This window comes from Aedes aegypti, chromosome 1 (genome assembly GCF_002204515.2).
Source record: "Aedes aegypti strain LVP_AGWG chromosome 1, AaegL5.0 Primary Assembly, whole genome shotgun sequence".
NCBI lineage: Eukaryota > Metazoa > Arthropoda > Insecta > Diptera > Culicidae > Aedes > Aedes aegypti.
The window spans coordinates 276,260,456-276,276,625 of NC_035107.1; the positions used below are offsets into that span (position 1 = coordinate 276,260,456).

General features: G+C 41.3%; 2 protein-coding genes across 2 annotated transcripts; both read right to left on the reverse strand.

The window, feature by feature from the left end:
- Positions 1–678: 678 nt before the first annotated feature.
- LOC5572405 lies at positions 679–4,212 on the reverse strand. Its single transcript, XM_021837892.1, has 2 exons — positions 2,507–4,212; positions 679–1,711 (listed from the first exon to the last, which is right to left on the reverse strand). The coding sequence occupies exons 1-2, from the start codon at positions 4,046–4,048 to the stop codon at positions 833–835; spliced, it is 2,421 nt and encodes an 806-aa protein (XP_021693584.1). The 5' UTR covers positions 4,049–4,212; the 3' UTR covers positions 679–832.
- A 10,187-nt stretch (positions 4,213–14,399) lies between these two features.
- On the reverse strand, positions 14,400–15,822 carry LOC5579481. Its single transcript, XM_001647728.2, has 3 exons — positions 15,575–15,822; positions 15,105–15,506; positions 14,400–15,047 (listed from the first exon to the last, which is right to left on the reverse strand). The coding sequence occupies exons 1-3, from the start codon at positions 15,668–15,670 to the stop codon at positions 14,541–14,543; spliced, it is 1,005 nt and encodes a 334-aa protein (XP_001647778.2). The 5' UTR covers positions 15,671–15,822; the 3' UTR covers positions 14,400–14,540.
- Positions 15,823–16,170: the final 348 nt, after the last annotated feature.

The following is a 16,170-nucleotide window of genomic DNA, read 5'->3' on the forward strand; positions in this document are numbered from 1 at the left end:
GATATATCGTCGCAGTGACAATAAAAATCACCAAATGTTTCAGATTTAGCAAATTTGAAACATTTGCGTCCATGAAGAACGAAAAACTCCAAGCCTACTTGAATTTTTACGTTGCGTTTGAATTGCGCGCATATCTTCTGCGCGTTACCGCCTCCGCTGGATGTGGATTTAAAATGAGCGCCGCAATATTTCGGGAAGAATAAATGTGTTTTGATAATGATCGAGCAAGTGCGTCAGTTATTTATTAAAATTCATTTGAAATTTAAAGAAAAACGTGATCGGGAAAGTGTGTTTTGATTTGAAAGGAAAATCGGCTCTATAAGAAGGCTGGTCACTACAGGGCTCATTCACAATTATGATAACGCTGAAGGGGGTGGGAGAGTGTCCGTGAATTGTTACAGGTCATACAAAAATTGCATAATATTCATACGAATAAGTCTTACGAAGGGATGGGTGGGTGTCCAAAATAAGCATATTTCGCGTTATGAAATTAATGAACAAACCCTTATGCGCACTATTGAGAATCGAGTTGCGACGCGGCGAAGTTGAACAATCAAAATCAAATCTCGCACGTTGGTTAATCCATTTTTCAACGCGAGGCAGAATACATTCATAATATAGAACGTTGTGGAAGACCATATTCAAATCGGACACAAGACAGAGATTACCAACATCAACTGCGTTTATGAAATCACGTCGTTTATTAATAAGAAATACGATAAACGTAAACATCTTCACGAAAAAGAAAACTATTTCTTTAACAAGTATAACAATTTCAAGGTTTTCAAGTTCACTTTTGTACTATTAGTGCAAATTATCCAAACCACCGGTATTACATCAACTGTCCAGCAGGTTTTGATGACTCAGCGACACTCTTCATAGTCTTCTTCCATTCGACCAGCACTTTGACAACTTGTTCGTTCAGATCCTTACGATGCTGATAGTCACCATCCCAAACCACTGCACCGATATCGTCCTCTTCCGGTGGTAATGATTTGACCGCGAACAAACTCCGTAGAGCGGTGCCGTCCTGGGGTTGTTCGTTCAGGAAGTCCGCATCGCGGAGAATCTTCCGCAAGAGATCGGTTTTCACGTCGGCTTCAAGATAGCGTTGTTTCTTCGGAAACGGCTTAGAAACTAGCTTCGCTGATAATTCGATCTGGGCAACTGCTTTCCCTTGTTTGGTTTTGTTGAACAAAAATATGACTTTCTTAGGATAGCGCATTACGCTATTGAGGTCTTCAATAGGAAGTGCTTCGGAGCCTAAAAATTGTCCTATCATTCCTTCTGCAATAGTTGGGTCGTCATCTAGCTCAAGAAATACTGCTCTGTTCGGTTCGTAGTATTTAACCTGTCGCCCGGGAAGAACACTCAACTTGTGTCCATGGTATGTCAATCCGTGAACACATTTGATGGCCTTTTCTGCCTCTTCTTTGGTACGGAAATATACCAACATGTCCAGAAGTTTGATCTGCTTCAAGTAGGAGTTGTAAAATTCATCGCTTTCATTGAGGTAGACCATACAAACGGACAGGCCTCTGACCGCAAAAAAGCCTTTGACTTGTTGATTCCGTGACTTCTGGCTTAGATCGATGGTGAAGAAGTTGCCCAAGAAAACGGGTGTAAGCATATCCAGCGGTTCCTCAATGTGCAAGAGATCCAGATTTTTTGGAAAATTCGAATAATATTGAGAAAACCGCTTCTGTAGTCCCTGTAATAAGAATGAAAAGTAGGTTTCAATTTAGGCAAACAATGGGCCACAATGCGGTAAGATTTTTTGAAGCGCTATTTGTGTATTGTCATTCGGACACGAATAATTTACTATTTGAATTAAGATTTTTATTGTTTAAGTGGTAAAACTTCCTAAGAAGACTAACGAAAAACTAAACTTTACACACAGGGTATTTGATTTATAAGTACAAATATTCTAGAGGGTAAAGTAATATGGAATATGATTTAGAATATCATTCATTTCATAGGCTAAATAGGTAACACAGCTCACCTAGTTTTTGTAGCTTATCTAACTCAGTTTTTCTCAAAATTCAAATTCAAAATGGTCAAGTCTAGTACACGACACTGAAGACGACCTTACAGTTGAGGTCGAAATACGCGTATCTGCCAAAGGATACAAACTCTAGCGGAATTAAATGGTACAGAATGTGGAGTTCATTTCTTCTATTAATCATTCCTTTGAATATTTCGAGACCAAAGTGAGTCTAAGCAAGTTGTTTGAATACGGAAACGCTTGACGAAAACCAAGTCAACCTTTTTTTTAACAAATGTGAAATCTGGAACAAATGTGTTTTCAGATAAATCGGATAAATCTTAAATGATTCCCTGATTTAGTGTTTGAAGCGCAAAAAAATGTGTTATACTTAGAAAAATGTGCTCTTTCGATCAAGCTGTACTCTGATCATTCTGAGGATTGACATTCTGGGAAATTACCTACTGTAACATCCGATCCATCTTGCCCATCCTTACCCTACATATTATAAGGCCCACTTACCATACTGTGCACCGTGGCAATGAGTCCCGTCCTCAGTTCATCGCATTGCAAGTTAGCGCGCTTGCCTGTCATATTTCCGAGCGACCTTTCCAATCGGAGCAGATCGAAGAACAATCCGTTCCGACGCACCACTCCTTCCTTCGTGAGAAGTTTTTTCCTTTTGGTCAAAAACTCTGTTTTTTTAGCGTTGAATTTTTTCTGCTGAAAATAGCCCGGCATTAAACGGCTGATCGCTTCGCTTGGGCCTTCCTCGATGCGTCTTCCTTGGGCCACGTTCCGGGCGTTGTTTCTATTCGGCACACAAATCATGGCGAACTTCCGTTCGAAATCCTTTTGCTTCCTTTCCACAACATCACGGTGGAGCAATTGAGGATTTTTGCGTGAAGAGCTTTCTGATGATGTCTCCTCAGGCTTTTGCTGATGCTGAATAATTCCAAAGAAAACTTCCTTCTGACGGTCCACTTCTTCGGCAAGACTCGCGGGGACCTCGTCCCATTTGACGCTGTCGTCTTCCTTCATCCTTTCCTTGCGTTCTATCTTATCGCGGTAGATTGAGTTATAAATTTCATCCGGTAGTTGTTTCGGAAACGCCCATCCATCCCAATCTTTGTTCACCGGAGGCAATCTCCCGTGAAGCAAGTCCTGCAACACATTCTCCGGTGGAAGCATATCGATGAACCCTGGATTCTCCTGCAACAGGAACATCATATCGTACCTGCAGTCCTGTTCCAGGTATCTTTGCTTGCGGACAGGTTCCGTCAGGCGAGACGGTATCCACAAATCACATTGACTTACGGCGAGATTCATCAAGTACCGGGCCTCGAATTCAACTAAGAGTTTACATTCGGAGTGCTTGACGATCGTAGAGACGATTCCCGGTCCATATCGAGCTTTGAAACCACGCTCCGTAGGGGTTTCCGTATGCTCAACGGAGTACTGTTTCGGAATTTTGAATCGTACCGTTAGGCTCGGATCAAAATAGACCGGGACTCTTCCGGGAAAGACATTCAGTACGTGTCCGTAGTAAGTTGTCCTGTCACAGCAACGGATTGCACGATCGGCATCCGCTTTGCAGGTGAAGTAAACCAGCATATCCAGAAGCAAGGTTTTCGATTGATGGTTACGGAAGAACGGATCATCGTTTTCCCGAATGTAGATCATTCTGGTGAGAAGTCCCTTGCACGCAAAGTAGGTTGAAATTTGTGCGTTCCTTTCCGTTTCATCCAAACTGTTCAGCCGGAAATTGGAAACGTAAACGGGCCAGTAGGGAGAAAGCGCCCAGGGCGGGTAACAATCCGGATCCAGCTCGGTTGGGTAAAGCTCGTTTCGGGAGTAGGTCTTCATGCAGAACAGCTCCGGCGGTGCTGGGCGTGCTTCCGGGCTGGACCACCGGCTCTTTTTCTGGGGCACTTGCGAATTGTTTGAGATTCGCGAACGGTTTGTAGCAGTAAAATCACCTGCATCGCGTTCGTCATCGTCGTCACTTTCCAGGGGATACTCCGGGTCGTATGCTCTGTCCAGTGGTGGGTCGAAGTCGCTCATACTGAATGCAGTATAGAATGTTGTAATTCACTGATAAATTACACCGATATTTCAACGTTTAGAAGAATAATTTATCTGTTTGGAAGAGCACAAAACAACAATGTTGGCAATTTTGTTTGCTGAAAAATGCTAAACACAGCGTGGTTGGCCAATGACTGATTGATCAGTTGGTGCGTCGCGACGCTCAGTCACATGCATCGTGCGTCGTACATCTTCACACGCTAAAAACAATTAACTAGAAATTTGTGAGAATTACACAGTGGTTTCTGCACTCGTGTACTTACACGTTACATGTCACCAACACTACTTGAAGAGTGCTGGTGGAAAATATAAACAAAGATCGACGGTTCCCAGCAAAATCAAACGGCAGTATTTTCAACCAGCAAATTTGCGCACGTGTTCGTGACACCACTCAGCGAGAGCTCAATAGACATGCGGATGGAGATGTTTTTTTAAGGTGACAAATAGACCATTTCCGTCAGATCTTACCCCCTATTTTTATATTTTTCTTCGCAAGGCGATTATTTTTAATGATTATTGACGCTTTCAGATCTAATTTATATGCTCTCCTGATTTTATTATAAATTTTTAAAAACTTGAGAATTCACCACATTTTGAGTAGTGCGGCACAGTTGTTTCAACCCTGTGGGTAAACAAAGTGGAGATTTTTCCACAACTTTTAATCTCACCCCTGCGTTAAGCGTTTGTAGACCTAACGAAATGTCAATTTCAAATCAAGCACACGACGACCCGACAACTTCGTAGAAATCTGAGACTCACAACGGATAGCAATTAGGCGGCATCCATAAATTACGTAACGCTCTAGGGGGAGGGGGGGAGTAGGCTCAAGCGTTACGGCTCTTACAAAACAAAATTCATACAAAAAGCGTTACGGAGGGGGGGAGGGGGTCAAACATTTCCAATTTCAGCGTTACGTAATAAATGGACGCTCCCTTACCGTTCGATATCTGCTGTTTATGTGGTCAAACCGTTCCGGAACCATATGGCCAATGAAGTATGCATAAACTTCCTCATAGATCTCCCCGAAATATCCTCCACGACCATAACAAATAACACCTTCATGCCTTCATCTTCCCACCGGAAACCTCTCCGTGCTCCGCGATAGTCCTCGAAAAGGGTTCTACTCCCCCAACTACCCTGTGCCCGGCAGCAAACTTGGGACGAAGATTTTATCGTCCGTCAGCATACTGTTTAGATTGATGCATTCCAATGGAAGCTGCAATTAATACCGTTTGATACCTGCTGCTTGTGTCGTCAAACTGTTCCGGAACCATATGGCCAATCGAGTATACATACTTCCCCGTTTCACTACGCTAATAAATCTCCCCGACTATCCTCCACGACCACAACAAATATCCCCTTCATCTTCCCGCCGGAAGCCTCTGCCGTGCTCTGCAATAGTCCTCGAAAAAGGTTCCGCTCCCGGTGGCAAACTTGGGAAGATTTCACCGTGTGACAGCATACTGTTTCAGATCACTCGATTCCAATAGGGCGATATTCAAAAGTGAAAAGGCAATAGATGGCTCTTTTTCAATGGTAGTAAAAACGAAATCCTGAAGCAAAGAAAGCACCATGGAAGATGAACTAAACACAAAAAGTTATTTATTCACTTTACACTTGATTTCTAATCACTATTTTTTGATGCAGTTTCCTAATTGCAAGCAATTTACGATTTTCATTATTTTTCATACGTTTTGACAGTTCTCCGACTACCATTCTTCCATGCGCTTGTGTTGAAAGTTTGAGAAATTTGAGAATCCAGCGTAGCGCAATTCGTCATCAAACGTCAACATCCCACCGCAAAATCGCTAGTGTTTGGAGGGGATTTTAACCTCCAAATTGCCAAATAACCTCCAAATCATCACCTCCAAGTTAGTTCTAATTTCCTTCGTTATATGAAACATGGTGGCGCGTCGATCGTCGCAAGTTTATCGTTAAACAGTCAATCAGTGGGAGACTACAAACAACAGTGTCGTCGCTCGGCGGCCGGTAAGAGAAACTGAATGTTCGAAAGGTTGTTGTCTGTAATTTTTGCTGCTGGCGCCAACTGTTAGCGTTTGAGAACAAAATAAACAGTCGTTACCCTATTGAAAATGCAGAGATCCGAACAGAATGATGACCAATCTAAAGAGATGCGATCTTCCAGATTTCAGCGAAAATTTCTTCGCTACCCTCAGCCAACCACAAATCCGGAAGAGAGCGGGAACATTTTCATATTCAAGCGGAGCACCACAGCAGTCACAGGTGATAGAGATGGAAAGGATACCAGCCGTTGTCGTGAAAGATTTCGTCGTGCTGGATCTCTTCTACATATTTAAATACCGGTGGTGGAACTGAAGTTAAAAAATTGACGGCCAGCAGCAGCACCAAGATGGTTTTGTTGATTCCAGCCACGGTGGAAGAGGCGGATGAAAATATAAACAAAGGTATCTGTCATGATTGATCCGAATCAGCTGATCATATATTCACCACAACGTGGAGACAAAAATCATAGGAGAAAAAGGTGTCCGATAAAAATCGGAGAAAAATAAATTGTAGGGAACCATGGGGTGTACTGTCGTGCCACCAGTTTTTCATTGTTTTTCAATAGTTAGAGGCTTCAAAACATATGGGTTCCTTGGGAAAGTTTGTTCAGTAAATTAACAGAAAGCATATAAGCCATTAAACAAATTTCACGGAAATGGTCTATTGCCATAAATGGCTTGTAAGATCGTCACTATTTGCGCTGCATAAGAACAGCGGGAGAATGAAAGAGAGAATTAGTTGCACGCTTCAATCATCTGCGCCACCTTAGTAAAATCCATCACATTGCGTGCGTCGTACATCTTCACACGCTAAAAACAATTAACTAGAAATTTGTGAGAATTACACAGGCTATAGTGGTTTCTGCACTCGTGTACATACACGTTACATGTCACCAACACTACTTGAAGAGTGCTGGTGGAAAATATAAACAAAGATCAGCTGTTCCCAGCAAAATCAAACGGCAGTATTTTCAACCAGCAAATTTGCGCACGTGTTCGTGACACCACTCAGCGAGAGCTCAATAGACATGCGGATGGAGATGTTTTTTTAAGGTGACAAATTGCCATAAATGGCTTGTACGATCTAAGATAAAGATCGAACAACTGAGTATAAAATTGGATCCAGTTTGTGATCCAGTCGCTGATTGGTTGATTTTGATGTTTGCGAGTGTGTGGCTGCGTGTGGAAAATTACCATCGGATGCGTTTTTTTGGTTTTGCCCGTGTTGCCGAATAGACCATTTCCGTCAGATCTTACACATAGCTTTTGTATTTTTCTTCGAAAGACAATCATTTTTAATGAATATTAACGCTTTCAGATTTTGCTTATATACACTCCTGATTTTCTTATAATTTTTTGAAAACATAGATATTCACCACATTTTGAGATAAAAATCGTCGTGCGTCACAGTTGTTTCAACCCTCTGGGCATTCAAAGTGGAGATTTTTCCGCAACGTTTATTAACACCCCTGCATTGAATGTTTGTAGACATGATGAAATGTCTAAACCCATCATTCCCACAAGCAACAGAACTGACTCGCTCGCCCATATAGAAAAAAATGAGTAGCCATTTTTCTAGTTTATTGTTTACCAAATTGCTATTCATTGCCTAAAACCGTCTCCGGAATGATAAGGACTACCCGAAAAATGACCATCATCGTTGGAATGCAGCTACGAAATCCTACAAGACCATCGCCTTCATCTCGTTGCCTGAAGCTGCTGTGGTGCTCCGTGTAAGTCCTCGAAATGGATTCCGAGAAAAGTCCTGCTCGTTTCCGGTTCTGCGACCGCCGTAACAGATTCCCAGGCGAAATCCGGATCAAATGAGGAGCTCTTGCAACTTCGAAACGGGAACTCTTCCGGATTGGGATCAGATTCAAAAACGATATACTGACACGCAGTGAAATTTTCATCGCCATTTTTCAACTGGCCACAAAACCAGGAGAGATCAGGACCCTTGTTGAAAACCATTCAACCGGAACACCACAGCAGCTTCATGCGACGGAGATGAAGGATCTTGGTCGTGAAGGATTTTGTTGTGATGATGGCAAATGTTTGATAAAAGCAAAAACGCGGAAATGTGTATGCTGGCGCAATGAAACTTATGGCTCCGTTCAAGAACCTGTTAATATAGCTGGCCATAAACAGCACCAACAATGAGGTTTCCGGGATGGATGTGGGGATTTCAGCCACTGTGGAAGTGGCATAATAGGAGGAGATAGATATAACCTCCAAACTTCAAATAAAAATAATGTCAACAATTCCAGCAGTGAATGACAAATCCTTATGACAAAACGTAAACAATTCCTGCAGGGAACGTCAAAGAGCAGGATAGTTAGTTGACCATGATGAAAGAGCAACAGAGATAGCATTTGTTTTTGTGACGTCACCATGCACAAATTCGAAGAGTAACAAAGTGTAGACCGCGGAGGAACAGCTGATCAAAATTCACCACAACGTGGAGATAAATTCATAGGGGAAAAATGGGTTCCTTAAAACATCGGAGAGATAAGTTTTTCTAGGAGACCGTGGGGTGAACAAGTGTGCCGCCAGTTTTTCGTTGTTTTTCAATAGTTAGAGGCTTCAAAACATATGAGTTCCTTGGGAGACTTGGTCCAGTAAATTAAAGGAAAGCTTATGAGCAAATAAAAAATTTTCACGGAAATGGTCTATTACTATGTTGGATTGTTATTTTTGCGGTTGTGCATAAAAGTTCGTGTCAACTAGCCGAATGATGTAAACCAAACAAAAAAGTGAAGCGAAACCTGATTGAAATGAAGTTCAAAGCCTTTAAGCCGCACGGGACGTCATCATAATCACCCTATCCATTTCAAGAAGCAAATCCAAAGAATCACTCCATATATCGATGAGAAAAATGTATCACTATGATTCTACAGTGGGGATTCGCTTGTTGGGGGTCCGCTACATGGAATGACTCGATGGTTGGATGTTCGCTGGTTGGAAAAAAATCCAACTAAAAAACACTTGAATGTCAAGAGAAGATGTCAAACTGACATTGACGTCTGAGTACCGTCGCATTGGAGTCTCCATATATAGAACAAATGTGTATGTATATGTGCGTTTCGTGACGATTTGCTCTCCAGATACGTTAGTCTGGATCATTTTCACCAGCTGTCAGTTATTCCAACTAACGGGTCGGATTCGCTAGATGGAAGGTAGTCGTGTTCCAACCATCGAATCCCCGCTGTATATATGTAGTGCAGAACCTAATAAATTTTCAGCTTCATCAGTTCACTAATACTTGAGATTTGCTTCCACAAAGTTTTGATAATAATTGTTAGAGTGAGACGAAAGACAGGGAAAATAACATGGTCTCCCGTGTCACCTTAACACTTCAGTCGTCGCGCTGTTGTATTCTGTACAACACTGTTGAAAAAACCTCGCTTTTCGTTCACAACAGCAGCGTGGTGGTTCTGACGCTAGCTAACCGCGCGACGACTGAAAGGTTAACTGTTAATTTTGGGTTCTGGGTTAGGTCAAAAGTACGTTTATGTGCATGAACATTCCTCACGAAAAGTTTTCCAGTCTGCAGCGGGAATCGAACCCACACTCCTTAGCACGATGTGGCTAAATGCCTGGTGACACTAATCGCACGGCTAAGAAGCCCCACGTTCATAGCATACTGCAAATCAAAAATAGTATGTTAGCATGGTATTGCTTTGTCGCCGCGCACCTTACATTACAGCTCTGGATGGCCTCTCATAGCTTGTTTTTCGTCGTGAATTTAAATTTTGTCGTTTTTATCATTGAGTCATACTATATTTCACCTAATCATCACAATTAAAAAATAAATAATAATTAAGAAATATTATTGATTTGTGAAACGGTGATTTGTGGAAGACGGTATCCATACAAATGGCAACACTGTTTTAACGTCACACACAAGGGTGCCAAATTTACAAGTGGGCTCATGGATGAAAAGAAGAACAACTAAAATAAGCCAGGAGTCCGATCTTATCTTATGTCGTTTTCGTTTTTAGGAACTGGGTCGGTGATCAACACATAAACAAACAAACATCAAGCAAATTGTAGTTCGGTCGAACCTGAATCAGGTTGGGGTTGAAACTGTGATTCAGAACGGGTTGCGCCAGTTCCAACCTAGGTTCGAAAACGAATAGACCATTTCCGTCAGATCTAACCCCCAGTTTTTGTATTTTTCTTCGAAAGGCAATCATTTTTAATGAATGTTAACGCTTTCAGATTTTGTTTATATGCACTCCTGATTTTCTTACAAATTTTTGAAAACATGGATACTCACCACATTTTGAAAAATAATTCGAGAAGCGGCACAGTTTGTTCAGCCCTATTGGAATCAGCGTGGTGATTTTGCAACAGTTTTTCGATTCCACCCCTGCATTGGGATGCTTGTTTACATTTGGAAACGTCAAATCAGGTGCGCGCTCAAACTGACCGTGATCCCGGTCAGGGCGCCCAAACAGGAGCGCCAACGAAACTAACTTGAAAATACACAAACAAACGTTTTTAAACCAGGTTGGAACTGGCGCAACCCGTTCTGAATCACAGTTTCAACTCCAACCCGATTCAGGTTTAGGAAAATATGTTTTCCTCCACATATTCAAAATTCAAAACCACCCCCTAACAACAAATCTCTTATCCACCCAACAGTTACGGTACCGCTGGTTCTGTAGAAGGCTATTTTTACTATTCATGCTGGCAAATGCCTGAATCTATCTGTTGGATGTTGATCCGGAAGATTTCCGCCTTGAGGCAGCAACAGCCGCGCAAGGAAATTTTGAGATGCCTGATCTCTCTATTTTCTGCCGACGAGGATTGAATAAGCCGGAAGATTCCCGCCTAGAGGCAGCAACAGCCGCTCAAAATTTCCTTGCGCGGCTGTTGCTGCCTCTAGGCGGGAATCTTCCGGCTTATTCAATCCTCGTCGGCAGAAAACAGAGAGATCAGGCATCTGTCGACTACAATCCTTGCGTCACAGAACCGTGTAGTGTTCGCCGGGTGCGGTCTTATTCGGCTGAAGCGGTGAAGGTGGTTTCCGCGGTGATTCAGGAACCGTGAAGGAAGGGGGAGCGAAACCAGCGGAGCCCATTATGATGAATGAAAACATAAACAAAAATCATCTGGTCATGCCAGCTGATCTTAAATTCACCACAACGTGGTGGCAATACAATAGGGGAAAAAGGGGTCTGCATTTTTTCGAGGTGAAACACATTGCAGGGGACCGAGGGGTAAACTAAAGTGCCGCAAGTTTTTCATCGTATTCTAATAGTTAAAGGCTCCAAATCATATCGGTTCCTTAGGAAAGTTTGTTCAGTAAATTGTCAGAAAGCATATAAGCTAATAAAATTTTTTCACGGAAATGGTCTATTCGACATTAGTGTAAGATGGATCGGGTCCAAGGTATCCTGTGTACTGTTAGGGTTACCATATTTGCTCTTATTGAAAAGAGTACATTTTTTCAACTCTGTAAAAGAGTACTTAAGAGTGCACTTAGCCTACCTTGAAAAATTTTAAATGTACTACTAATTAATAATTTCGACGTTTTTTTTCGCAAAAAAAAAAGTTTGGTTCTTAAGGCCCAAACGCAATGAAAGCGAAACCGGTTCGCCAGCATGAAACACACCGTACTGAACGAACGAAAGTGAACCAAATCTGAGTCGACAGACATGCTATAGTTCATGCTGGCGAACCGGTTCCGCTTTCTGTTGCCGTTCCGCTATCATTGCGTTTGGGCCTTTAATCACAGCCACTTTTCCTACATATAAATTAAAATTAAGTTTTTCAGGGAGACACTATTCTCAAGTTTTTATCAAATATTTTACGAAATTTAACTCTTATTTGTCTCATGCCATACTCTCTTACTATATTGAACATTGACTCTAAGTGAATCGAATTTTTCTATCAATTTTTTTTATTATGTTTACTATACCAAAAGTCGTTCGATTGTTTTTAAATAATATTGTCTTTCAAATGAGATTTGTGAAAAAATTCTTAAGAAAATGTAGAACAATTTGAGTATGTGAAGGAACCAGAAGAAATAAGAAGAGTGAAATGTGTAAAAAGAACCTCAAGCATTGTTTTCGATTTATGTTTTATTAAGGACTTTTTAAAACATTATGAAACTAAGGAATTTGATTGATTTAATAGTTTTTTTATGATTCCCATACTACACTTCAAACTGAAATCTTTTCATTCCCACATCTTTTTTGCCACGTTCATCAAAAATTGCATCGTCAAAATGACGTTTCTTTAAAAAGCGTTTGACAAAACAAGTTGCTTCGATAAGATTAAATTATTCGAAACAAAGTGGTTTTGAATTTTGACTGACTTTTTTCTATTGAAAATAATTAGTAGATTGATTGTGTGCCAGTTTTTGTCAAAAAAAAACGGTGAATTATCTTTTTTATCCTGGGAAAAAGTTGATATGATTTTTTCAACAGGTTATTGTGGCGAATAGAGTTGTTATAGACTGAAATATAAAAAATAGAGTGAATTGAATAGAGTAAGCGAATAGAGTTGTTATAGATTGAAATATAAACAATAGAGTAAATTGATTTCGATTTTACTTGTATTATGCTAAGCGTGTACAAGAGATGTCAAACGACGAGCGAAAGAAAACGAAAAGCGGATCGGGCGAAACGAGAACTGTGGAAAAGAAGACAGTTTTGAAAACAACTCGATCAGTTTGGTGACAACTTTGGTAGCAAACGGACGGTGTTTGCAATAGTGTATTTATTTGTCGGTTCGGCTCAAGTTTGGCCGATCAGTTGAGTTTCGGTTACTACAGTTATTTGATTTGACGATTATCGTCAGTAATAACTGAAAAAGAGTACACTTGAGCCCGTTTAGCAAAAAAGAATAGTACACAAATTTTTAAGGCAAAAAAGAGTACTTGTACTCTAAAAAGAGTACGTCTGGTAACCCTCTAGGACAGGACGTGACAGCTCAACTACACTAAAAATAATCCACAAGTTCGATCTATATTTTATTGCGATACCAATCACTAGTAGTACTAGTTTGCCTAACATGACAAGGACTAACATTAGCTACCCTCGCGTGACATGTTTATTAACATGTCATTTTTTGGGAAACCGTGCGCCCATAATGGGTGCCTGGTATCAGAGCACCAAGAAATCACTTACAAAATCTACAGCAAACTTATCGAAAATTTGTAAATTAACGTGTTTTACACTTGAATTCGGATTGTCGATAGCGACTGGGTTTATACCATCGATTGATGTGTTTAACAATTAGTGAAAATTCACGTGTGAAGCACATTGATCGAGCTTGTAGAATGTTTTCAGTGTATAAGACTGCCCCGTTGTTTTTCAGTCAATAACCTTGACGATGCAAAAGCCAGTGCTACCAGTATCCTTTTTAATCAAATCTTCTAAACAAACTCAAACATCAAGGCTTATAATTTGGTAGTTTTTTGCACGCTTCATTCATTCAATGCAATAGAGGATGTTAGCTTTTATAAAAAATCAGGTATATTTGTAAAACCGGTGATATTTTTAGAGAAAAGTGAAAAAATACCATTATTTTGCTCTCAAATAAGCATTTTGTAGTTATTTTAGCTTTGTAGGAACATATGCGGTAAACCTGACATCGGATTTAAAAAGATTTGAAACAAAAAGATCTTATGCGAAATGTTCAAACTTTTGGTGATAACTCTAATTTATGAACTAGCAACACGGCCTGGATAGCAACAAAGTGCCCTGTTGAAATTCAACTCAACGATGTGAAAGTAGGCCTTTGCCAAAACGACCAATGAGAAGTGGTCTTTTTTGACAGGCAATTGGTTTCGTTTTTGCACTTTTACCTGACACGTCTTGTCTTAGGTAACCCTATGTACTGTCAATTGTTGCAGGTGATGTATATATACAGGGGCATGCCGATATTGCGCATTTTTTCACAACTGGACTATCGCAGAAGTTTTTACAAGTGCGGAAACGCTAATAAAAGTGCGCAATTGCATCAAATCGGGTAGGTGTCTTCGGGGGACTTAGTCTTCGTAAATACCAATACCTAGTCTGATTATGCATCTCAAACGTCTATTTATAGATATAAATATATGACCGTTGAATTTTTATATGATGCGATATTGGAGTGCGTGGGAGTAACTTTCAAACAAATTCTGCATAAAAACGGTTTCACGTGTAGTGGACTTGCTCGCTAGTTTGAAACTACTGCGCCTAGATGTAGACTACACTTGAGGCATCCACGTGAGTGCCGAATTTCAGCGCGCGCATTAAATACACCCATACAAATTTTGTGATATTCGTTAAAGATTTCTTCAAACAACTCCGTTTCTTTTTGAATAATGTATTTACGTTCGTTAATATTTTACGTCAAAGCCATGATATTATCCCATTTTCCCTGCTCCCCTCATCAACTTCCCATCAGCCGTTGTCGATACCACCGGCGGCAACCAGCTCGTACTTGTACTCTCATGACATGAAGTCGTTACGGCGGAAGCAACACAACGTTCGCTGTGCCCATTCCTTCAGATTGTAGCCCACGTTCGGCGGCAGCAGTTCCAGGTTCTGCGAGTCGTCGTCATCGTCCTCATAATCTTCTGCGTCGTTGTCCAAATAGTCGTTCTCCCCGCTCAGGCCCCGGTTGAGAATTTTCTTGTAGCCCTTGCTATTGGACAACTTCCGGCATTGTTCAAAGTCTTGCTCCTGGTCCTCCTGGTCGGATTCGATCGTCATTTCCTGTATGCTGAACGTGTCGGACAGTTCCTGACGCGTGTGCGCCGATTGCGCCATCTTGCGGTTCGGTTTGGGGAAAAAGGAAACCGGCTCCAGATCGTCCTCGTCACTGTTGCCGTCGGACGGATTCACATCTACCAACAGTTGGTGCAGGTCTCGCACGATTACGGCACCCCCCGGTATGGGCAGTCGAGAAATGGGTATGAGCGATGCTGATTTTGGTACCACTTCGTGGTTGAAGTCCTTGAAAATGATTTATGGTTATTATTCTGATCATTAACGACGAAAAACACATCTTACCTGCTCTTCATACATTTGACGGTAGTTACGCTTAGCCCGTTCCACTTTCAGCTCGAGCTTACGTTGCAAAATTTTGCACGTATTAATCTGGGTCAGCTTCTGATTGGGCTGTGCTTCATCTTCCTGCGTGGAAACATTGCTATTGGTTATGGAAGACGCGTACGAATCGGTACTGTTGTCGCTGGTCAGAACCCTACGATTGTTGCAAGAAGCCGTTCCGGTCGTTGCTTTTATCTGCGTGGACACTTCATCTGTTTGTGCTTCCCTACTGGGAATCTGCCTCGTGAGGTCACCTGTCCCCACCGGATGGGAGTTTTTTCCTTTCGGATCGTGGAAAACTACATCGAAGTCGTTGATTTTCGAGTAGATATCACTTTCTGCATCGGAATCTGATTGGTTGTCCTGTAAAATAGATGTTACAATGATGGCATTCCATGATTGAGAATAAAACTTCGAACAAGCTTACTCACCACCACGGCAAGACTGTCGCCGTTTTTATCCAGATTGTCGAAAAACAGCGCTTCCAACCGGTCGTCAGTTTCGTGTCCACTGTCGTTCATCTGCATGGTTCCACTTCGCGGGATTTGATTCAATTTTTCAAAGCTACAATATGTTGTTCCGTTCTGGATAGCGATTCGTGTTTACATCCTCCTCGTGATGAAATCTTTTTTTCCTCACGGATTATCGATTTTCCCTGGCAAAACATATGATTCCAAAGACAGTTCAGTTTGGGCGCTAGTGCGCAATCTCGCGGGCTCGCCGTACATTGGAATTTATGAAAGAGTGTTGATGATTGTGTGAAGTGAAATAACACGTTCCGAAAATATTCGTAACTATCAATACAATTTTTGAATTTATTTTTAATGTTCTTCTATTCAAGCGCCCTCTAACCTTAACCATTTTATTGTGCAACAATCCGGTTTTGGTACATCTACAATTGAGGGGCTCAGATGCAAAGGGGAGATCTATCTACCACAAATCAGTAGTAAGTGGATCATGTGTGTGGGATTAGTGTATAATAGTTTATATTGCACTGTAAAATTGAGATAAAGATGCCTATAGAACT

What these genes read in the sequence shown, in the direction of transcription:
- LOC5579481 (XM_001647728.2), bottom strand. Translation starts at nt 15,670, where the DNA reads ATGCAGATGAACGACAGTGGACACGAAACTGACGACCGGTTGGAAGCG. An exon ending in GCGACAGTCTTGCCGTGGTG is followed by an intron (nt 15,507 to 15,574) that starts GTGAGTAAGCTT and finishes TCTATTTTACAG; the next exon opens with GACAACCAATCAGATTCCGA. An exon ending in GTCAAATGTATGAAGAGCAG is followed by an intron (nt 15,048 to 15,104) that starts GTAAGATGTGTT and finishes ATCATTTTCAAG; the next exon opens with GACTTCAACCACGAAGTGGT.
- LOC5572405 (XM_021837892.1), bottom strand. Translation starts at nt 4,048, where the DNA reads ATGAGCGACTTCGACCCACCACTGGACAGAGCATACGACCCGGAGTAT. An exon ending in TTGCCACGGTGCACAGTATG is followed by an intron (nt 1,712 to 2,506) that starts GTAAGTGGGCCT and finishes TTCTTATTACAG; the next exon opens with GGACTACAGAAGCGGTTTTC.